The following is a 23,686-nucleotide window of genomic DNA, read 5'->3' on the forward strand; positions in this document are numbered from 1 at the left end:
TCAGCATGCCCAAAGGACTCAGCAGATTAAGAGTGGCAATCCCAGCATCCTCTAATTTGATTAAGACAAACCTCTAGTTATCTTAGTGGCTTCTGCCTTCATAGGCAAAAAAATATACCTTATGCAACATAACACACTAAGTATCTTTATTTTCTGAGTGATAGCTATGCTATTTCCTGTAATGGGATTCAGCATGGGGGATAAAGATGATGACAAACAGTTTCAGAAGGACACTAGAGAATAGTTTGCCCACGCTTGAGTTAAAAACTGGGAACTATCCTGGCGGAAAGAAAATCCTTCTAGGTTTGTGTGGACTAGGGTGGAAGTAGGAGGGAGGTGGAGGTGATGTGATTTTAGAAATCCTTCCAGTAGTCAGCTCTTAAAGTCAGAGCTGGCTGAGGGATTAGGGATGCTGTTTAGGCACCAGAACTAGAAAATGTGTAGAGCATAATTACTGACAATGCATTCCCACCCCCACTCCCACCCCTTCAGAGAGTGAATGGCAAATGGAGCAATGAAGCTGTTGTTTCTAGAGACATGCTCTACAGTTCCTTCTTTGGTAGAGCTGTTCCTCCAGTTTCAGTTAAGAGGAGCCCCCCTCCATACTTTTTTTTTTCCTTTGCCTTTTGTCACTTACTAAATGGGCTTTTCAGTCTGTGTTCTGCTCCTTGTAGGCCCCAGATGAGACCACCTTAAAGTTGCTGGCAGAGATGCTGCAACAGAAGAACATTGACCACAAGCTGTGGGTGGAGCAGCCAGAGAACATCCCCACTTGCATTGCACTCCGTCCCTACCCCAAGGAAGAAGTGAACCAGTATTTGAAGAAGTTCCGATTGTTCAAATGACTGAAGTTATCAATTACTTTGATATGTTTGAGTATCAGCTGGATCCAGAAACTGCACGCCGTCCATCCCTAAGCACCGTTGTACTCCTTTCAGTGGCAATTCCCTTCCCTTTAAATTATGACAGTTAGTTTCCTGAGGGTCAAAACATGTTCATATTAAAGTTGTCATTAATAAGTATTTTTAATTATTTATAAGTTCAGATGGGGAAAGTAGGTGAGTAGCATTATCATCTATGGGTCATTGCTCAAATAGAAGATTTGGTTAGACTCCTATATAGGGATCAAGGAAATACCCTTACTTTTTTGTTAGGAATAATAGAGTTCTTCTAGTTACCCAGGTTTAAAACTTTTCCTTTGAATTCCCTATTTCTTACTCACATCCAGGTATTGTAATCATTGAATCTTGGACACCATCAACTTTAAGATATACCATTATTTTACGTGTTGTTAAGAAAGAAGAAATGCTACCAATTAAGCTGAGACATGTAATTTCATTTCAAAGATGTTAAAATTTATTTGATTTAATAAAATATGTGAAGTGCTACATCTATTTTCTTATAGTTTCCAGTGCCACCACCCTGAATCAGGCTCTCATTTCGCTCACGAGTGTCCCACTGGTCTGCTCACCTAGCGTATCCTGGTTACAAGGCAGCAAGCGTTCTGCCACCAGGTTCATATATTGATAGGATCACTGAGCACCCTTTTCAGTATAGGCTCCAACTTGCCCAGGAATAAAGTCAAGATTCCTTAGCTTAGCCCTCAGGCCCTCCACGTTTATATTTCCTACCTACCTTTTTAGGTGAATCTTCTATTCCCTGATCCAAACTTGATGTATCAATGAAGACTCCAGTTGCTGCCCTCTAGTCTCTGGCCTGGGAGTCGAATGTTAATACTCTCCCCCTCCCTTTCCTGCCTCTGGACTGAAACTTTGTGGCTCAAGTGCTATCACTGTCACAAAGTCTTACGCAGCCAAAAATGATAGCTCCCTTCTCTGAACATCTATTATAACACTGTTGAGTGCTTAAAATATTTCTATAAACATTTGGAGACATCTACTGAAATTGTTTGGACATCTGTGAAGCAAAGTTTATAAAGGGTCATTTGTTCAACAGATATCTGTTGCATGTCTACTGTGGCAGGCTGCACTAAGAGCTGAGGATACAAAGGTGAATAAAAGTTTTTGCCCTCAGGTAATGAAGAATCTAGTGAGAAGACAGATATATAGATATTAATACAGAGAGAAATGTACAAGGTAAAATGAGTACACTTCCCCCCACCCTCTAGATACCAAGACTGCCAAGCTACTAGATAGGAAGATTTTCCTTTATAAGAGATGGTCACTTGAAACTAGGAGAGTTGATAGGGTCTCCCAGGGAGAATTGGTAGAGTGCTGAGGGCAGAACCAACCCCAGGAACCCAAGTGAACAGAGTCTCAAGGGGGACAGAGCAATCAAGGGCAGCACAGAATTTCACTAAATAAGAAATGAAAACATTTAGCAATTGGGAATATGTTGATTAACTTGGTGAAAGCAGTTTAAATAGTATATGAGGTGGGAATCAGATTGGAACCTACCGACAAGAATGGGAGGGGAGGTAAGAGGTGGGGACTATTTTAAGAAGCTTGAATGGGAGGAGAGAGGACAGTGGGGGCTGGAAAGGTGAATGCTGGGTCCCAAAGGGGAATTTACTTAGACGCTTGAGCAAGTTAATAGGTGAGAAGGAGGAGAAGGAGAAGAGAGACTGAAGTTACTAAATGGAATAACTGATAAAAGAAGTTCAGGAAAAAATGAGAAGTGGTAGGGTCAAGGGCATAAGGAAGGACAGGCCTTGAATAGAGAGAGAGAGAGAAACCTTTTCTGAGACTAGAAGAAAAGAAGTGGGGAAAAGGTATGAATATACATGAGTTTATAGTGGAAGAAATACCTGTTGACTTAATTTTCTTCTACGAAGCAGGAAGCACATAGCCTTTCATAACACTGAACAAACTTACTGAGCACTGTATTACATGGCATAACATAGTGGTTAAAGTTCAGACCCTGGTAGCAAACAGCCTGAGTCCAAATCCTGGCTCTCGCATATTTCAGCTGTGTGAACTTGGGCAAGTCACTTCACTCGAGTTCCCTGAGCCCCAGGACCTTCATCTGTACAACAGGGATTTACAGGAGTGCTATGTGGATTAGATGTGTCAGTATGTACAAATCCCTTGGAACAATGCCGGGGCACTTGGTGCTAGAACCTGAGCATAAAAATATAAGACATGGCCCTTAAGGAGCTTTCCTTAAGGGAAAGCCATGAGTCATGTAAGCCAGTCTAATTCCTTTTCTGCTAGGGAGTGATGCCATCCACTCCCTGCTACTTCCATTCAAGACAATTAGGAAAACGTTTCCAAATGACACTGTATTTTTTTTTAACGTATTTTTTAAAATTCAAATTCTGCAGTAAGACAGTGAGAAAGCCAGAGAGAGATGAGTGTCTACACACCTGGGAAATAACGCTCTGGTAAATCCCTAAAGCAGGGAGCACAAATAGCATAAATTTCTACCCAAGTGAGGAAAGGACAGGCACTCATGTGCTGACCCAAGTGAGAACAAGACAATAGCAGGGAAGTGGCAGATTTTCTTATTAGAATCAGCTAAGCTCATTATCATCTGAACTAGATCAGCTGTTCTCAAAGCATAGTCCCTAGATCAGCATCACTTGGGTACTTATTAGAAATATAAATTCTCAGGCCCTATCCCAGACCTACTGAATCGGAAACTCTGGTGTTACCTAGAAGCAGCCTGGTCCCAGGAGGCAGGCAACCTAAAAAGTGTACGATAAATGTGTGTGATTTACAATCAACACATTAGGATAGTGTATGATGTGCTTACCGGAAGGAGTCAAGATGGAGAGGAAGAATCTGGCACTAAGTACACTATATCTGGCCTTGTATACCAAATTTACAAAAAACAGATCCTCCAATGGAGCAAAGTCTGTGCTGCAAGACCTAGAATAGGTGACAAATCCTTGAAAAAGAGTCTCCTATGCTTTGCTAAGTTTCTTACATGTGAAAAAATATTTTATTATGAACAAAGTGCTTCCATATGTGTTAATCAATCCTGACAGTTTTGTGATGCAGGCAGTCTTGTCTCAAGGTTACTGATTCAGAAAGGCTTTGACTTGCCCAAGATCAAAGTCAGTGGCAGGACTGGGATTGAAAATCAGGCCTTTTGTCAGTCAATTTTCTCTTAACCTCTCATAGCTGGTTACTCGTCTGATTTTCAGCCATCTAGATACTAGTTAGAGAGTGGTTTGAAAAGGGGTCACGAGGAGTTCAAGCGCTGGGAAGCTGTACCTTCCATTATATATTGGTTAATTGACATGCTGATTATAAATCAGTCTCCTGTGACTATGAGCTGTGTGACTCAATACTCTAGGGACCAATTATAAGTGGATGAGCTGACAAAATTGAGCTTCTGAACTTGTAGAGCCGAGGATCAGCACCTAGGTCGTTGCTTCTCACGGGGCTGGCAGAACGCAGAGGGCTCCCCTAGGGGGCCATGCTAAAGTCTCATTTTATTGTCGTTTAATCAACATATCTTCCCCACAGGTTCTGAGATGCCATCCTACGGGTGTGCACTGCTTCCTGGTTGAGAATAATGGCAGTGGTGAACCACTGTTACTGACGAGAAGGCGTCAGTGTGGAAAAATGGCTGAGAACCACGAACCACTGCCCTCGGTTACTATGACCTCGCAAGTTTTAGCTGTCCTCTGAGGGTAAGTTAGCACAGCCCCAGCTTCTCCTCTACTTTGAGATCTAGATATGGTAGGTCTTAAAAGCTGGCCTAAGTTTTAGCTTTGGGGGCTTTGCAAGGGCCAAAAAAGTGGCACCCAAGTTCTGAACCTAGGTTTTTTTATTTTTTATTTTTTTTGCGGTACGCGGGCCTCTCACTGTTGTGGCCTCTCCTGTTGCGGAGCACAGGCTCCGGACGCACAGGCTCAGCGGCCATGGCTCACGGGCCCAGCCGCTCCGCGGCATGTGGGATCTTCCCGGACCGGGGCACGAACCCGTGTCCCCTGCATCGGCAGGCGGACTCTCAACCACTGCACCACCAGGGAAGCCCTGAACCTAGGCTTTTGAGAAATAAGATAAAAAGCAGGTGACAAAGCAAAATATCACTTTTATTATCCATAGCTTAGATGATAGAGCTTTGTGTGATAGCCTGAATGGGCTTGCTAATTTCCTGTCCTGAGACTCACGAAAGTTGCTCCTTCCTACTGGTCACGTGGAGAAGAGAGAGAGAGAGAATAAATCCCCCACATTCAATCTATCAAGCTTTGATTAGTTCCACCCAAACGAGAAACATGGCCCAAAAGCAATCAGCCACCAACTAGGCTATTCATTCAAACTGCATGAAGAAGAACAAGGAGTGGAACAACAGACTCCATAGGATTATGTTTATTAAACTCACTCTGTAAAGGAAGAAGTGGGGATAAGGCATTCCACCTCCTCCTCAGCATTGGATGTAAGGAATTCTGAAGAAGTACTAATGATCCAAGAGGAAGACTGTTCTGGCAACAGGTACAAGATGTATTTGCTGGGAATGGGGAGGAAAGCTGGGACATCAGTAAGGAAGCTGTGTGAAATAATGGCACAAGACTGATGATGTGGTTACAAAATGAAAATTGAGCCGTAAGCAATATGGTGTTACTTCCTTATGGTATAAACAGAAAGAGCAAGGCAGAGGACAGTCCCAGAAGACTTGAGATTAAGGCTGAACTCTGCTACTTATGGCTATGCAATTTTGCTTCAGTTTCCTTATCTGTGAATAATTCCTAACAGGAATTAATCAATTCAAATTTAAGGATCAATTTAAACAATACCCTACAAAAGCACTATATATCTATCACCACCACAGACAATTTAGTCTCTTTCAATGCAATCATTATACTCAATGTTTTTTCTCATTTTATTGCATTATGGAGAGGTCAGTTCAGGTCCTTGCACTGGCTAGGACCTGTGGTAGAATACTAGCCGTGTTCATAGGTATCCCTGACTTGCTATTATTGACTGCAATGGGAATGCTTTTAAATCTTCACTGTTAGGTATGTTAATTTGTTGAAAATTTCAGCAAATTCTTTGTATCAGATTAAGGAAGCTCCCTTCTGCCACTGCTTTGCTAAATCTAAAAAATTCATATGTGTTTTTTTTTTCATTTACTGAGATGATCATATGGGTTTTCTCCATTGTTACTGTGGTGATTTGCAGTGTAAGACTTCAAATACTGAACCATCTTTGTTCCTGGAATAAACCCTACTTTGGCATGATTATTTAATATGAGGGAGATGGCCTAGTTAAGAGACCTGGGTTCCAGTTACCTTTCAGTCTCCTAGCTTTAAAAGCCAATTTATATACTGATGACTTCCAAATTTGTATCTTTAGCCCCAACTACTCCCTAAATTTCAGCCGCCTCTGTATCCAATAGATTTGACATCTCCTCCTCTTGGATGTCTAACAGGAATCTCAAACTTATCATGACAGAAAATAAATTAAACCTGCCTCTTTTCCCCATCTCTGTTAATGGAAATTCCTTCCTTCCAGTTTGCTCAGGCCAAGAACCTTGGAGTTGTTTTTGATTCTTCTCTCACTCCACATCTGATATGTCAGCAAATACTGTTGTCTCTACTTTCAAAATACACCCAGAACCTCACCACTTCTCACAATTTCCACTGCTACAATTCTGGTCCGACTCATCTTCTCGCAGCTGTACTATTACAATAGGCTCCTACAGGTCTACCTGCTTCTGCATTTGCCTTCTCCACAACTATGTGCAACACAAAATCCCGAGTGATCCTTCCAAAACCCAAGCGAGATCAGGTCACTCCCCTGCTTAAAATCCTCCAATGGCTCGCCATCTCAGAGTAAAAGCCAAAGTTCTTACATTGGTCTATAGGGCCCTACACCATCCTGGCCCTCATTACCTCTTTGACCTCATCTCCTACAATTCTCTGCATTCACTCTGCTCCAGCCTCAAGACTTTTGCACCTCCGCCTAGAAAGCTCTTTCTCCATATTTTCACTCAAATGTCCCCTTCTCTGAAGACCTGACTTTCCTGTTTTAAACTGCAACCACTCTCCTCCAGTAGTGTTCTCTATCCCTCCTTCCCTACTTAATTTTTCTTCATAGCACTAATCTTCTGGCACACCACATATTTCGTTCATTTGTCAGTCAAGCTTCGTTAGAATGCAAGCTCCATGAGGGCAAGGATTTTCATTTTCTTCATGGATGTAGCCCCAGTGCCTGGAATAGTGCCTGGGAAATACTAGGTATTAAATGAATAACTGTTGACTGAAAATATATATGTTGTTATTACTATTACATTAAAAATATTCATTCTTTAAAGTAGCTATTGTGCAATGTTTTAAAAGACAAACCCTTAAGTCTAAAGATTCCCAAGACTAACTACAACTTACTTTTTGACGTGGAAAGAGTGACTGAAGTCACCTCTTTATCTGGGGTTATAAAAATTACATATCAAAGGCTGATTTGAAAACCTAGAACTAGTCCCTTATACTAATCTTGCTACTTTCACATACACGTGAAAATGTTCTTAAAAAGCTTTAAAAAAGTTTTCAAGAGAAGATAGGATGAAATTTTAAAGCCGAGGCTTAGACGTGCACGAGTCTTTAAACAGAGCATTTTCTATGTAGAGCCTTTTTCCCAGTTGGTTTTTGTTGAACTTTAAAGTCTAGCTTACTAAGTAATTATCATTTAAAACACAATTGCTAACATCAGAAGAATGTTAAAAAGAAAAGCTAATTTTAAAAAATTAATACCTATTTTATAAAAGTTTGCAAGTTAAAAAGGACAATGAATAGGAAATATGCAGCCTAAAATTTAGTACAGGCAGGTGTATGATAAATTACTTTAGATTTGAAAACAAACAAGGCAGAACTGAGCAGGGCTGGCTCTTCAGGTATAAGGAAAATTCCAGGTAGGACATTTGTTCTGTTAGAGGAAGGTCTTCCTGCTCATTGACCTTTCCCATCTGTCTACGTACCAAGTTAAGTCACTCAGTTTCCAGAGGCACTGGTTTTAAAGGCCAATTAGAAATTTCACAAAAAGCCATCTTATTCTTGTTCAATTTCATCATGAATCACTTCTCAGTGGCATTATATTGTAGGTGAAAGATTAGTAGGACATTCTATATACTCACTCTGGGAAGGAAAACCAGAAGGGACTGTCTCTCCTGATCTGTCTTTTTCTATTTTCTCATTAAGTGTAGTCAATCCAATCAGCTGATCTTCAGTGGGGAAGTAATTTCTGAGGAAAGTAAAGGGTTTAACAGCAGCATGTATCATCGATAAATATAAAGCTTGAGCATGTAAATAATGAAGTACTACTTTTGAGTAACTTATAGGTGCATTAATTGTTTTTAGACACGGTCCTTAAAAAAATGGAAGTAATAAAGATAACTGCTAATGTTCTGTAAATTCTCCAAATATGTAGAGGCTCACATTTCATTAAAAAAAGAAACAATCATCATGATAGAATCATGATCTTGTCTTGAACTCTTGGATACTTTGCAACCTTCCATTAGCTTAACAATCCAGACTCTAGGAAGACAACTCAGCACCTGGTCTATCAGCTCGTTTCCCTTATTTAAAATACTGCTTCTGCATCTATTTCTTCAATCAGCAGTTGAGAGCCTACTATGTGGAAGGCACTGAGAGGGGGAAGAAAGAGAGATGTGACCCTCTTCTTTAAGAAGCTTACAATCTGGTGGAGAGAAACACGTACATATAGCCAAGTGCCAAATGGAGGCCCCGACACTGCACAAGCCAGTACAGAAGAGGGGACTAATCTAAGTGTGGGGTCCAGGGAGGGCTTCTTGGAAAGGGCATCTAAACTGAAGCCATGAGCAGAAAATAGAGACACAGATGTAGAGAACAAACGTATAGACACCAAAGTGGGAAAGTGGCGGTGGGGGTGGTGGGGGTGGGATGAATTGGGAGACCGGGATTGACATGTAGACACTAATACGTATAAAATGGATAACTAATAAGAACCTGCTGTATAAAATAATAAAATTCAAAAATTCAAAAAAATAAATGGAAGCCATGAAGGATGAGTAGTGAGGAGAAAGGAGGAGCATTACGGGTTGGGGGGAAGAGAATGAATGTGGCAATGGAAGTGGGAACACAAATAGTGAATCCAAGAATAAAGACCAGATCAGTGTGGCAGGATCATTTGTTTAGAGAGGGTGTAGAGGGCCATGAAGCTTAAAAGGCTGGTAGATTTCAGGTCAACAATTGGCAAGAATTAGTCACCAACAGATTTTGAAGGTTGTGTTTAGAGAGACTTCTCTGATGATGGTGTGATGGATGAATGTAAAAGGCATGAAGGTAGTTACTATAATCACCCCCACCATAAAGAGTCTGGAATTTGATCTCTGATCAATAGGCTTAGAAAAGAGAAGACAGCTCCGAGGCATTACAAAAGACAACTTTTTGCAATTCGGTAATTTGAGTAGGAGGCAGTTGTTGAAAAGGACCACTAACGGAATGATGGTACAACTAATTCAGGTAAGGGACAAAGAAGCTGTTTGTGGGGAGATAAGTTGTTTGGTTTGGGGCTTAAGTTTGAGGTGCTGAGTGTGGGGTGGGAGCCATCCACGTGGTAATGTTCACCAGTTGGAAATTAGAGACTGGATCTTGAAGAGAGATCTTGGCTAGAAGAGTGGACTTTAGATGCATATAAATGTAAGCAGTACTGGGTTCAAGGGAAAAGATGAAATTGTTCAGCGAGAGTAAGGGACTTGCTTGAGAACTATTACCCTCACACAAGTTTAAAATACCAAAAAAAAAAAAAAAATCAGTACTTTAACACATTCAAAATTAGTGCCCAGGTTTTATTTTCAAAATGGAAACCCCTATAAGCTTTTAAGGAAATTGAATTCTAGAGAAAAACTCTTAACTCATCAGGATTCCTAGTCTCTATGTGTCACTGTCTAAGGGTGCTTTTATCTTTAATAGTTGAATTGGGCAGTGGAAACAACGGCAGGCTTCATCACAAAACCCAAGGATAGACTCTTGGGTCTGGCACTTACCAGCCACCTGACCATTCATCTGAGCTTCAGTTTCACCATCTGTAAGACGGCACTATGACCTATTCTAATTGCTTCATAGGATTTTGAAGATCAAATGACATACTGTATGTGAATGTGCTGTACAAACTAAGAAATTATTAGCACAAGAGTATTAGTCTAGCATATTGCCTGGAAAGTATTTAACTGATTGTAATAATCTCCATTATTAGGAAGGAGGCAGCTTCAGGCAAGTGTCTCTGTACTTCCCACACTTCCTATCACAGTGTCTGTACTGCAACAGCTCATCAAAAATGTCATAAGTACTGAAAACTTGGTCTAAAGTTTTTTGTTTTATTCTGTACCTTAGGACCTCTGGGCATTGGAGCGGGAGGAAAACCTGATGAAACAGAAATTATTCCTTTTAACATTTTAATTCTTCTTTTCTCAAGCCAATGTCTTGGGTTTGCTACAAATACCTCTAGACACTGTTTAGTTCTGCTGGTTGCACAAACTACCAAAGTTCTGAGATAAGCACAAATGATTAGACCAGAGCTAAACTCCAGCATAAAAGAAAGATTCGTTGTCTGCAAAAGGATCAAGAGTTAGAGAAAAGTGAATGCTTCCATGATCCGCTCCAAGAAACCAAATTTTTTACCTCACAAAAGGGGTCCTCTGCCAGTCGTTTTATACCTGCCCCACAAGGAACCCATATTTTCCAAAGTTCTTTTAAGCTAAGGGGATGACACTGCAGTTTCATGGAGCCCCTCCTTCATTTTCTGTTAAGATACGCAGGGACAGAATGCCTCTCCCAAAACTGTATCGGGACACCTGCTGACTTCATGCCAAAGCTCACCCTCTTTTAGGCTTCCAAAGGTCAGGTTCTCTGACTGCCTCCAGAGAAGGGGCCAGGTGCTCTCTTCTCAGCCTGTGAGTTCTCAGGCCTCTTTTCAAAGCCTGCTTTTAAAAGTTATTTCCTGTAAAAAAGCATTGCCTAAGGTCACACAATGAGATTAAAGTCTGCAGACTCCAAATGCATCCTAAATCATATAGTCCAGGATAGTTAATCCAGAATTTGGAATTAGAAGAGTTGGTTCCAGTCCCAATTCTACTGAAAGACAGTGTTTGTGTCCTGACCTTTCTCTTTACAACTCTCTCGAAGGACTGCAGGGGATTAAATGAGATAATGTACCTAAAAGCACCTTAGAAATGTTACAGTGCAAATTGATTTTCCCTGAATTTTTAAAATTATTCTCATCAGCTCCAACAGATTATGTAAAAGCTATAAAAGCCTGCACTTCTGGCTGGTTAGGGCTAGTTATGGAAGAGACCTTAGCTACTGGCTGGCACAATTTCCAAGTGAGGATCCCAAAGCCCGTTCATGTCCCTCCTGGAGCCAAAGGCTGATTTAAATTACTCTGCAGCCCACCAGGTAACATAATTCTAATAACATGTTTGAGAACTCAGAACACTGTTAACAGTTTAGAAGAGCAGCTCTCTGGGGCTCCTTCTTGCCTCCGGGCCCTCCTTCACACATGCCAGTCCTCAGAATTCTCAGCCTGCTCTTCACTGAGCTACTTCCTCCCCATCTTGCAAACCTCACTTCAAATGCCATTTCTTCCTCAAGGAAACCTTTCACTCTCCAGACAAGGTCTCACTCACAAAGCAACTTCTAATTCTCCTTTATATCATTTAATCCAATTGTGATTATAGCTATGTAAGTACCCCCATGTAAATATAAGCTCTGGGAGGGCAGGGTTCACATCTGTCTGGATCCTTCCACATCCTTAGTGCCTTGGATAAAGACAATAAAATGTGTTGAGTGAGGCCAGAGCTTTGCGTTTCTTCAATCTTGTTAAGAGCTCTTGTGGCAATGAATATAAAGTATAAAAAGAAAACTAATTTAGTGCTGGCAGAAAAGGTTCTGTATGGAGGAATGCTTCCTTTGGCAGTTTTCTCCAATAAAAAAAATTTATGGGCCTAATTAAATCATCAAGATCTTCTTCAGAGGTACAGGAATGGTCAAGGATTGAGCTTGCTCTGAATTATTCACTTTATTCAAGTGGAGCAGCTCTTCTGGGAAGAGCAGTTAATGTCAACAAGGAAATAAGCACAACTTCCTTTGTAAACAGACAACTGTCCTTTCTTTTTCTTTGATTCTTAGGGCCCAGGAGACAGTTTCTAAGTATGGAAACTACTCTAGGCAAAACCATAAAGAAGATGAAGTTCTATATCAACCTCACTTTTTCCTCACTTATTACTATTTGTTTTTCTAATGGCCTTCACACCCCTACCTTAGGATAAATTTAAATCAATGTTCAGCCTCACCTAAGTATCTTTTTTTACCTTATCCTGACTTTTGGAAAAAAGGTTCTGTTCTCCCAAAAGTATAATTTGAGACAACAGCTACCAAATCTGTGTGTAGTTATGCGTAGGAATGTGTGTGCGATAAACTCCCTCCCCTCCCTCTAGAATCACATTTGCTCACCCTCCTTACCCTGGCCGGCCCTACTTGGCCAAGTGTTGGTGAACCTAGTTGCCTTAAAAACACACAAACAAGAAACAGGGCCTAATTTTCATAAAATGCATTGTCAAGAAAGAGCCTCCTCAAGTAAGATTCAACATCTGCATAATAATAATAAATGTTAGTGTGTAAAAACCAATGATTGTGGGAGAGATGTTATCCTGTGGCTAAGAAGTGCTGCCTGGACCAGATCTCCTAGGTCAAGAAACAGTAGGACCAGAGTGTTTAATCATCAGACAAGTGGCCAGAGTTAGCATTTCCTCACAGCCTACTATCTCAGCTTCACTGGGACCTTCTCAAATTTCACTGGGCTGGTTCTTATTAGGGTGACTTCGAGGAGCTTTAGCTTCAGGGATCCTTTCTTTTATTATCCTTTAATTATAGTTAGTCATTTTGGGTTTTGACAATTCCTGCAGGATGTAGGTTTCATTTCTTCCCTGCAAAAGAAGAGGCAACCCATCTATTCAGTAGCTGGACAAGTGAATTTCCTGTGGAATGACAGGAATTACATAGAAGCAAGCAATTTTATTTTCCTCAAATGTAGCAATAATTTTAATCTGTACATACATAAACCAAACAGTGCAATTATAAAACCTTGAAGGTGACATGCATACTTTAAGGTGCAGTTGGGATGGGGGAGGATATTAGCATCTCCAATTTTCCTTACCACTTTTTTTTTTTTTTAAGTTCCTTATGCAAAAGTACTGAGTCAGGAAACTTCATCTGGAATGCTGAAGTTAAAGGTGAACTTCCTGAAGTCTGCACGTCTAAATATCACAAACAAAACAGAAATGACCTCCTAGAACAGTTTGGGAGGGACTAGCATAATATGGCTGGGCTTTCAAGCTGGGAATGAATTAAATCAGGGATGCATTTTTCTGAAAAACTAAAAGAGAGAATGTTTGTAACTGAGTGTCCTGTTTCTGTTTCAATAGTTGCTACCCACTTGAGCCCTTCCATCAATCTTTTTATTCGGTACAGGTTCTGAATAGATGCTGTTCAATGGAGTTACTTGTAACTAGGGGTGGTGAGATGCAGAAAGGAGGACCTGGGAAAATGGCTTCTTCCTTGATGTCTGAGTCCGTGCTCCTCTTCCATTGTTAGTTCTTATGGCCTTTTCTCTGCCATGGAAGCAGAGGTAGCTGGTGCACAATGTCAGATGTTGTCATCGTTCACAGGCCCAGGGGTGCAGTAAAGGCGAGTGATGGGGGTCTACCTTTGCTTCTTCCAGAATACCTTTCTCAAGCTTTCCTGGCCTTTCAGTGGCACTTCTAGAACTAGAAAGTCAGTTCACTGGGTCCTTGACTCAGAGGCCAGGATGAGACAAGACGTGGCAGAGTGACAAGACACAAAGGGAAAATATGGTATCAATTAGCCTCAGAGCAGGAATAGAGAGATTTATATTTGCACTGATGAAAATTCAAATTCCCAAAGTCAATCTAAAAAAAAAAAAAAAAAAGAAGAAGATTTTCTTTGAGTATTAATTTTTCTCTGTACAAGTAGCCTGTGCACTTCTGGTGATAATTCCTTGCACTGCTCTCAAGTTAGATGATCCCAGGGACACTCTAGGGCAGTATGCTCTAGCTCATCTTGAACAGCTCTTTCTGGCAGTGGCATTTTGATGTAAAACCCAAAGTAAATCCATACATGGCGTCACAGTTATTAAAATAATGAAATATTACTAGCCAAATGTAACTGCAATTCAATCAGTGTTATATTTCACACACAGAAATTTAGAAAAATCAAGAGTAGGATAATAAAACCATAAAATTAAACAGAAGGAAATCAATTTCTACAAGAAATCAAATATATTTACAGTGAGATTTAAAGGGAAAAATAAGCTACTGGATCATAAATTTAATTTTATTTTAAATAACTTTAGCTACCTCAGCTGTTAATACAATAAAAGCAGAAAGAACAGGCTGCCTTTTGTCCAGATTTAATCAGAAAATTGTATCTACAATAATTGACATAACTCGCTTCTTGTCCTTCAACCATCTCATCAAAAATTATTGCATTTTCCCCCAAACTGTATTTTTTGGATTCTTCTGTGAATATACTCATTTCGTCCTCATTCCTGGAGGCATCTTGGTTTAAATCCATCTTTAAAAAAAGGAGAAGGGGTACATATGTGGAGGCAAAATATTCTCTTGAAGCCAACAGATATAGAGTTGCTAGAAGAAGCTGATTGTACACACAAGCTGCCTGGTTGGGAAGGGGAGGGCTGCTGATTTAGAGACATTGTGACAGCCTTTGGTGGATGGGCACAGGCAAAGCCCCACGGGGCCCTTCTTCCTTGGCAGGGTCAGGACTGAGCCAGCGGAGGCGGAGCTTCATCTTCCCCTTGGAACTTGTCATTTTGGTTCTCCTCCAAAAGCCTTCATCCAGATAAGAAGCCAATGACTGATTACAAAAATAAGAATAATTAAATTTGGCTCAAGAGAGAGATTGTCCAACTGTTCTGCCTTGTTATTTTTTCAATATCCAAGGCCTTTACAAAGAAAGAAACAAAAACATCTCTCAATCTCCCAACGAAAGTGAACTTTTTTTTCTTTTTTTTTTTTTTTTTTTGCTCCAAATGCTACGACCTGAAGAATGGCTGCAGATTGAGATATCAAAAATCTCAGAAAAATATATAATATATTTGTATATCTCTGTATGTCTATTATTTAAATTTCACATTCCTTTAAAAGTGGTTATTCAGTCAGTAGCTGCTGAAGGAGGCTCTTCTGCTGGGCCTGGGGGGTCTGTGGTCCTGCCGTGGGTTTTTGAGTTCCCAGTGGACCAGGCTGGTTCAGGTAAGGGTCCCCGCCTACCAGATTCACTGTACACTGGACGTCAGCAAACACCTGAACCTGTTGCACCTGCTGGAACACAAATAAAAGATGTGTTTAGACAGAAGGGTCTGCCCCCCCGGCTTATGAGTGGGTACTACTTGAAGTGGAAACTCACTAGAGCATTCCTCTAGTCTGTAGTCACCACAGAGAAGAACTCTTCTGTCTTCTTGTCCTACAAAAAGAAAATCGCTGCACTCATTTTGCTCAGGGTTCTGGAAAGTTCACACTTTAAAAATAAAATCAAAATTGGAATGGTCAAGCCTCCTACAGGGTTGCCATCAATACTGAAAATGAGCATCATTGCTAATATTGCCAAGATTGGGAAAAGCCCAGCTTCAGTCTGGGTATCCAGTGGTGGGTTTAAAAAATAGGTATATTATTTGGAAAACTGGTTATAAAAGCATTCTATGGATGACTTTAATAGGATAAAAAAATCTTTATGATGTTAGAAAATTAAGGGCTTTAACCCAGTATTAGCAAAATAAAAACCACCACAGCTCAGTAAATAGGACATCAGTATTACTAAAATTAATGTCCAGAAGATTTGTGTAGTATCTAAATATACTATTACATAGCTCCTTTACATATTGCCTTTAGAATTACAGCAAAATATTAGAACAAATAAAAATTTTATATTTAACTTATTTTTCCTGATAGACAATCCATTTAAACACATGAGCTAAAAATAACAGTAAACTACTAGCTGAGAACAGTGTGAATTTTCCCTTTAACTACTTTCAGTAATAATATATGTATTCCTTTAAAAAGTCTAAGGTTACACAGTTTTAACATTTTCTATCAGGAAAACAAAGCCAGAAGTTAGTCTTCAACAATCAGCCTTATTAAAAAGTCATCTGTAGAACTGATTAGGCCAATATCACACTTGTGAATGTTCCAGACCAAGAATGGAGATGCTTTCTAAGGTATCCAAGTGCATCTATCTAAGTGTCTCAGCATTTGGCAAACTTGTGCCTCATGTTTAAATAGGTTCATGAAGTATTTTAGATTAGTGATAGATTTTTTTGTTCATCACTAAATTCATGTCAATTACACTCAGTGTTTCTGAAAACTTTTCTATCTTAATTGAACAAAAGTTGTTTTCCATCAACCTTAATTGGCCAATTGTCAAATGTCCCAACCATCCAATTTCTCCATCAGTCTAACCCCTGATGTTTTTTCCTCACGATGCACCTACACCTCCACTCTACTCTGTCGGATAAGGCAGATAGTTCTTGAGCTGAGCTTTTTTAGTGTCTGATGAATTAAACCTTTATTTAGATTAGTATTGTTTCTGTCCTCACCCTCTCTCTCATCCTCCTCTTTCCCCCAGTTTCCCAAATTTTGCTTCTAGTCCCCATTGGCTCCCATTTGTTTTCTTCTTCTTTTGGGCTCTTCCTCAGGTAGATAACATACACCAGCTCTGAGTCTACTCCCCAGCTGCCTCTGTGCCCTCCACCCACCTTTGTTCTCTATAACTTCTCATTCCTACTCTTTTCCTTCTAGAGCTCCAACCCTGGCCTTCCTCTCTCTCTATGTCAACAATTCCCCTACCAGCCTTCTTCCGCCTTCTCTATTCTCTGTGTTCTTTTCCTGTTCTCTCCTCTTCCCCATCCCAGCTCTCCAAGTGCAGCTAGCCTTCTATCCTCCCCTACTCCTTCTCTCCTTGTTCTTTTCCGTCTCCTTTTCTGTACATCTGTTTCTATATTTCTATCCAACTCACTCTCCAGCTTTTGTCTGGCAAATACAAAAACATTAGAGCAAATAGAGATTTCATGATGGGCTACCACAGAAAGAAGATTCTGCCACTGAAACTTAACGTGAGCACAAACTATAGTGCATTTAGGCAATGACTGATTTTCTAAAAAATGAACATAAAATTTCATGTTTATATGTTTCAACATATGAGATACTGGGGCAGAGCATAAGGTGTTTGTGCCCCCAAACACTTAAAAAATTTTTGATAAAGGCATGATAAAACAAACTGGAGAGAAAATTCTGCTGCTTTAAAAAGAATGCTTTATTAAAAAGATACCAAACTCCAAAAAGTACACATCTCAGCCTTTTTGAATTATTACTCAAAAACATGGTGACTTAGACCAGACCTCAGAGGACTTCTGATATTGCTATACCTTCACAGACAGGCAAAGCAACACGAAAACAAAACTTATGCTTTGCCCAATGAGAAGAGTGATGTGAGAGCTGAGTCCCAACCTCTTAAGATTTTCCAACATAGTTTTTACTTCAATTCACGTACTATCCCAGGACTCAGGAACTTTAAAACTTAGTTGTTTTGTCGTAAGTATATGTCTCTGTAAGTAGGAGACTTTTAAAAACTTCTAGTGAATAAAGACTTCATTTCCCTCAGCACAAAATCCTCTCTTCACCATCACAGGACTCAGATCCTGTTTCCCGATGCTCCAACTATGCACATAGTTTCCTAACTGGCTTTCCTCTTTCTGAGCTGGCTGTCCAGTGCTCTTCCTTTTCCCCTCTTCCCCCCTCAAGATGAAGCTTAAACTCACTGTTCCCCTTCAGGGATGATGCTTCATTTGTAGGACTGAATCCAAATTCCTTAGAGTTTAGTATTCAAGGCCCCTGGAAATTTGATCCAATCTACTTTACCAATTTTAATTCCTGTGAATTCTTATTACAAACCCTTTATGCTCAGTGGATTTGGCTTCCCAGGACTATGCTGATATTACTGTTTCCCTGTCTCTGTGCCCTCTAACTTCCAATCTCCTGGACTTCCAAGCTCACCCCCTTCCTCAGCCTCCAAAAACCACAGTACCTTTCTCCTTCACTTGCCTCCTTCAAGGCCCAGTTCACTCCTATCTCCTACATAAATGCTCTCTGACAACCTCAGGAATTTCTCCTTTCTTTTAATGCTTATGGCTCTTGTTACTTGTAATAAATTTGAGTTTGCCTTCTTTGGTTATGTAATAATTTACGTGCATTTGTCTGTATGTTTTATCTTTCGACAGGCCCTAAGTGGTATGGCAGAAAAAGCATGAACTTTGGTGTTAGAAAGACCTGGGTTTGAACCTCAGCTCTGCCACTTTCTAGTTTGTGAATTGTATATGTAGTTAAATCACTTCAGGTTCTGTTTCTTCATCTGTGAAAAAAAAGGAAAACTAACTCCTTCATAGGGTTACAGTGATGTTTACATGAGATAAAGCAGATAGTGCCTAACACAATGCCTGGCAAATCATAAGCATTCCACAAATGAAGCTTCCTTTCCTCACTTCTCCCCACAGTTCACCTAAAGAGCAAACATGTCTCACGTTTCTTTGTATCTCCACCTTTGCATAAGGCCTGTGTTTTTTAAAAAATATCTTAATTTATGCTGATATAGGAAAGTGGCCACCCTTGTTATTTGTATTGTTTTGAAACAAACTTCTAAAAGGAGGCGGAGTACACAGTACGCATTCTGTTTTGTCTGAATTTATTGAACTCTTTTGAGGTATTCTGAATACACATGAGTTTTAGCACTGTGTTTATTTACAAATAGCAATTAGTGGTCACCATCTGTGATCGCTTATCCTGTCTAAACATTGGATTAACCTTTCTGAAAGCTTATCTCATTTAACCCTCTCATAATCCTCTAAGCAGGTATCTCATCAGTTCTGTTGGTTATATGGCAGCTCAGGAAAGTTCCCTAACATGCCCAGGATGACACAGCTAAGAAGAGCAGAGCCAGGACTCACAACCAGGTCTGACTCTCAAGGTCAGGCTCTTAACCGCGATGCTACACAGAGATTCCTGTGTATCTAGAGAAAACTTGACAGCTCTGGGCTTAGAGTTTTCTTACTGACCTGGGTTCCATCTGCTTCTGTTTTGAGAAGGTCAGTGGATGAGAGCTGGTTGCAGTAGAGGCCTGTGTGTCTCAGTGCTGGATCATTTATCTATTAAAGATAAGTACAAGACCAAATTACAAACTAGTTGTTTACGTTGCAGACCAAATTCCTCAATGAAAAACAATCTCACTGACAGAAAAGTAATAGGAGGAGAGCAGAAATAACAAGCTTAGAAATTTACTGTGCTGTTAGAAGTCAGGACAGTGGTTCCCTTTGTAGAAGTAGACAGACATGCAAGGGAGTGTGGGGAGAACCTTTGGGGTGCGGCTGGTAATGTTCTGTTTCTCGATCTAGGTGATAGTTAAAAAGATGTGTTCAGTTTGCGAAAATTCATCTAGTTGTATACTTTTCTGTATATCCTTACAGATGATACTTCAATAAAAAGTTAATTCAACACTCGTGAAAGTTAATTAGCAAAAGACTTCCACTTCCAGTCAAGATTCAGTAACAGGGATTAGATTTATCCTCTGCCTGAATCAACTAAAAATTTGGACAAAATATATGAAATGAACACACTCAAGACCTTGGACAAAGGCAATGAAGGGGAAAGTTGCCCCTAAGGGTTGGGAAACAATTGAGGTGAGTCCTACCACTACCCCAGCCTACTGCCTAGAGAGAATTTCCAGGCTGCAGCATGAGGACAGGGAACCAGACAGCACCTGGCAGTCTCCCTGAATTGAGAGTATAGAGCTAGAATTCACAGGGCAGAATATCAGGAGAGAACAACACAGAGAGTAGCAGCTTAGTATTGATCAACTAGCTAATGGATGTTACAGAACTACCCCAAGCAAAGATTCACCTGAAAAGATTTACATGGAATAATTCCCAAAGATCACACAGAGCTGGGAACAGGTCCTGATCCCACCAGCCAGAGTGGAAAACATCATAATTCAGGTAGCGTACTAGAATGGTTTTGCTTTAGTAGTAGGGTAAAATTAGTCCTATACTAAATACTGCTCTGGTCCCACTAAACAAAAAGGCAAGACCTGAAAAAAATCAAACTGTTTATTTCCAAGTAATTTAAGCATTTCCCAAAACAAATCTCAATATTTATAGGAACATAAACAAGGTAAAATTCACATGTCTGGGATCCAATAAAAAATTACCAGGTATGCAAAGTAGCAGACTCTGACATAAATCGTACTAATGTTTTCTTAGGTCAGTCTCCCAAGGCAATAGAAATAAAAGCAAAAATAAACCAATGGGAACTAGTCAAACTTATAAGCTTTTGCACAGCAAAGGAAACCAAAAACAAAATGAAAAGACAACCTACGGACTGGGAGAAAATATTTGCAAAAGATGTGACTGACAAGGGATGAATTTCCAAAATATACAAATAGCTTATACAATTCAACAACAAAGAAACAAACAACCCAATCGAAAAATGGGCAGAAGACCTAAATAGACATTTCTCCAAAGAAGACATACAGATGGCCAACAGGCACATGAAAAGATGCTCATCATCGCTAATTATTAGAAAAATGCAAACCAAAACTATGACTTACAATGAGGTATCACTTCACACCGGTCAGAATGGTCATCATTAAAAAGTCTACAAACAGTACATGCTGGAGAAGGTGTGGAGAAAAGGGAACCCTCTTACACTGCTGGTGGGAATGTAAATTGGTGCAGCCACTATGGAGACAGTATGGAGGTTCCTCGAAAAACTAAAATTAGCGTTGCCATATCCAGCAATCCCACTCTTGGGCATATACCCAGACAAAACTATAATTTGTAAAGATACATGCACCCCTATGTTCACAGCACCACTATTTACAATAGCCAAGACATGGAAACAACCTAAATGTCCATCAACAGATAAACGGATAAAGAAGATGTGGTATATATACACAATGGAATATTACTCAGCCATTAAAAAGAATGAAATAATGCCATTTGCAGCAACATGGATGGACTTAGAGATTATCATACTAAGCGAAGTCAGTCAGAAAGAGAAAGACAAGTACCATATGATATCACTTATATGTGGAATCTAAAATACGACACAAATGAACATATCTGTGAAACAAAAACAGACTCACAGACATAGACAACAGACTTGTGGTTGCCATGGGGGTGAGGGGGTAGGGTCAGGAAGGATTGGGAGTTTGGGATTAGCAGATGCAAACTATTATACATAGGATGGATAAACAATAAGGTCCTACTGTACAGCACAGGGAACTATATTAAACATCCTGTGATAAACCATAATGGAAAAGAATATTAAAAAAGAATGTATATACAAGTATAACTGAATCACTTTGCTGAAAAGCAGAAATTAACACAACATTGGAATCAATGATGCTTCAATAAAATTTTTTAAAAATAAAAAAACAAAGTAACAGAAAAATATGATCCATAATTAAGTGAAAAATCAATTAATTGAAGCCAATCCTAAAATGATGCAGATGCTAGAAGTGACAAGCAAGAATATTAAGACAGCTATTATAATAACCATATTCCACATATTCAAAAAGAGGAAAGACTGAACATGTTAGAGATAGGGAAGATATAAAAAGGGTCCAAAGTGAATTTCTAGAGATGAAAATATACTAGATAAAACTATCAGATATTGCAAAAGAAAAGAACTGTGAATCTGAGGCTATAGCAATAAAAACTATCCAAAATGAAACACACAGAGAAAAAAATGACTGACCTCATACCCCCTTAAAAAACTCCAAACCCAGAAAATCAGTGAACTGTAGGATAACTCAAATGGCCTACGATATGTGTAATTAGAGTCTCTGAAGAAGAGGAGGGGGTTGGTGACAGAAAAAATATCTGAAGAAATAATGGCCAATACTTTTCCAAATTTGATGCAAATTATACACCTGTGAATCAAGAGGCTGACTGAACCCCAGGCACAAGAACCATGAAGAAAATCACACTAAGGTGTATCATAATCAAACTGCCTAAAACCAGTGATAAAGAGAGTAATCTTAGAAGCAGCCAGAGACAGCCGATATCTCATCAGAAATACAGTGGAGCAAAGTCTTTAAAGTACTGAAAGCTAAAACTACCAACCTAGAATTCAGGGAAAAGAACTTTCAAAGATGATGGTGAAACAAAAACTTTTTCAGACATACAAAAGCTGAAAGAATTCATCACTAGCAGACGTGCACTATAAAAAATGAAGACCTTCAGGAAGAAGGAGAATGATACTAGATGGAAATTTGGATCTACACCAAGGAATGAAGAACACTGGAAATAACTACGTGTGAAATATAAAAACTACTTATTTAAACTTTAAAAAATATTATTGACTGTTTAAAGTAAAAAAGTACTAACAACATATTGTGGGGTATTAGCATATGTAGATATGATATGTATGTACAACAATAGCACAGGAGGGGAGAAACAGAAATAAACCATTGTGAGATTTTTATATTTATATGAGGTGATATAATAGCATTTGAAGGTAGATGGCAACAAAGATGTATACTATAAACTCTAAAGCACCAGTAAAACAAGAGTTATTTATAGCTAATAAACCAACAAAGGAGATAAAATTAATTAAAATATTCAATTAAACCAAAAAAGGCAAGATGGGACAAAGAGAAAACAAATAAGATGAGAGATTTCAATTTCAATAGCAATATCAATAATCACATTAAATGTAAATGGGCTAGCCACTCCAAATAAAAGGCAGAGATTGTCAAACCGAATAAAAAAGCAAGACCCAACTATATAAGAAATACATTTTAAATGTAATATTCTTTTTACCTAATTCATTTTATTTTTTATTATTCTGTCTTAATATACTAGAGATAGTGAATAATTCTACTAACTGAAATATGACAAGATAACAACAAGGACAAGAAACAATCCTATTTAGTTCTTTTATTTTGCTAAAAGATATCACTAAGTCATTGAGTTTTTTTTTAAATGAAGTTCTATTTTTTTTTAATTAATTAAGTAATTTTATTTTTGGCTGCGTTGGGTTTTTGTTGCTGTGTGTGGGCTTTCTCTAGTTGCGGCGAGTGGGGGCTACTCTTTGTTGCGGTGCACAGGCTTCTCATTGCAGTGGCTTCTCTTGTCGTGGAGCACAGGCTCTAGGCACACGGGCTCCAGAACACAGGCTCAGTAGTTGTGGTGCATGGGCTTAGCTGCTCTGTGGTATGTGGGATCTTCCCAGACCAGGGCTCGAACCCGTGTCCCTTGCGTTGGCAGGTGGATTCTTAACCACTGTGCCACCAGGGAAGTCCCTAAGTTGTTGATTTTTTCCCTGCTAACTTCATTAGGCTAATACCTGGTGAATGGGGACTTTTTTTAAAATTCATATCAAAAAGGAATTCTATAGAAAAGGTAATCAGTGTTTACATGTTTTTTAAGACTTGCTATAAATTACGGCTATATGGTCATAGCTGAGTCACCATAGTCTACTTTGTGGTTGATGACAGAATAGTAACTACAGGGAGTACCCAAAGATTTTTTTAAATATCACTTTGAATTTAGTCATTCTTTCCTTAAAAATCTTTAGGAGGCGCCAAGATAAACTAAACATTTAGATGGCCTGCAACACCCCGTAAAAAGCTTACCAATTAAATTCTGCTCTAAATATA

The 23,686-nt window shown here is 39.4% G+C and overlaps 2 protein-coding genes across 10 annotated transcripts in view; one reads left to right on the forward strand and one right to left on the reverse strand.

The window, feature by feature from the left end:
- The window catches only part of ADCY3 (adenylate cyclase 3), a 98,586-nt gene extending 97,218 nt beyond the window's left edge, over positions 1-1,368 (forward strand). For 4 of the 5 annotated variants that reach the window (XM_060169738.1, XM_060169735.1, XM_060169736.1 and 1 more), the window contains exon 23: positions 675-1,361. In XM_060169738.1, the coding sequence (XP_060025721.1) occupies positions 675-845 (171 nt within the window). In that variant the 3' untranslated portion in view covers positions 846-1,361. Of the gene's footprint in view, positions 1-674 lie in introns of all 5 variants that reach the window. The other variant, XM_060169743.1, reaches the window with a different exon arrangement.
- An 11,570-nt stretch (positions 1,369-12,938) lies between these two features.
- The window catches only part of NCOA1 (nuclear receptor coactivator 1), a 262,035-nt gene continuing 251,287 nt past the window's right edge, over positions 12,939-23,686 (reverse strand). For 2 of the 5 annotated variants that reach the window (XM_060168748.1, XM_060168749.1), the window contains exons 21-22: positions 19,083-19,172; positions 12,939-15,300 (exon numbers count right to left, since the gene is read on the reverse strand). In XM_060168748.1, coding sequence (XP_060024731.1) covers positions 15,130-15,300; positions 19,083-19,172 — 261 coding nt within the window. In that variant the 3' untranslated portion in view covers positions 12,939-15,129. Of the gene's footprint in view, positions 15,301-15,385; positions 15,443-19,082; positions 19,173-23,686 lie in introns of all 5 variants that reach the window. The other 3 variants (XM_060168753.1, XM_060168752.1, XM_060168750.1) reach the window with 3 other exon arrangements.

This window comes from Lagenorhynchus albirostris, chromosome 13 (genome assembly GCF_949774975.1).
Source record: "Lagenorhynchus albirostris chromosome 13, mLagAlb1.1, whole genome shotgun sequence".
Classification (NCBI taxonomy): Eukaryota; Metazoa; Chordata; class Mammalia; order Artiodactyla; family Delphinidae; genus Lagenorhynchus; species Lagenorhynchus albirostris.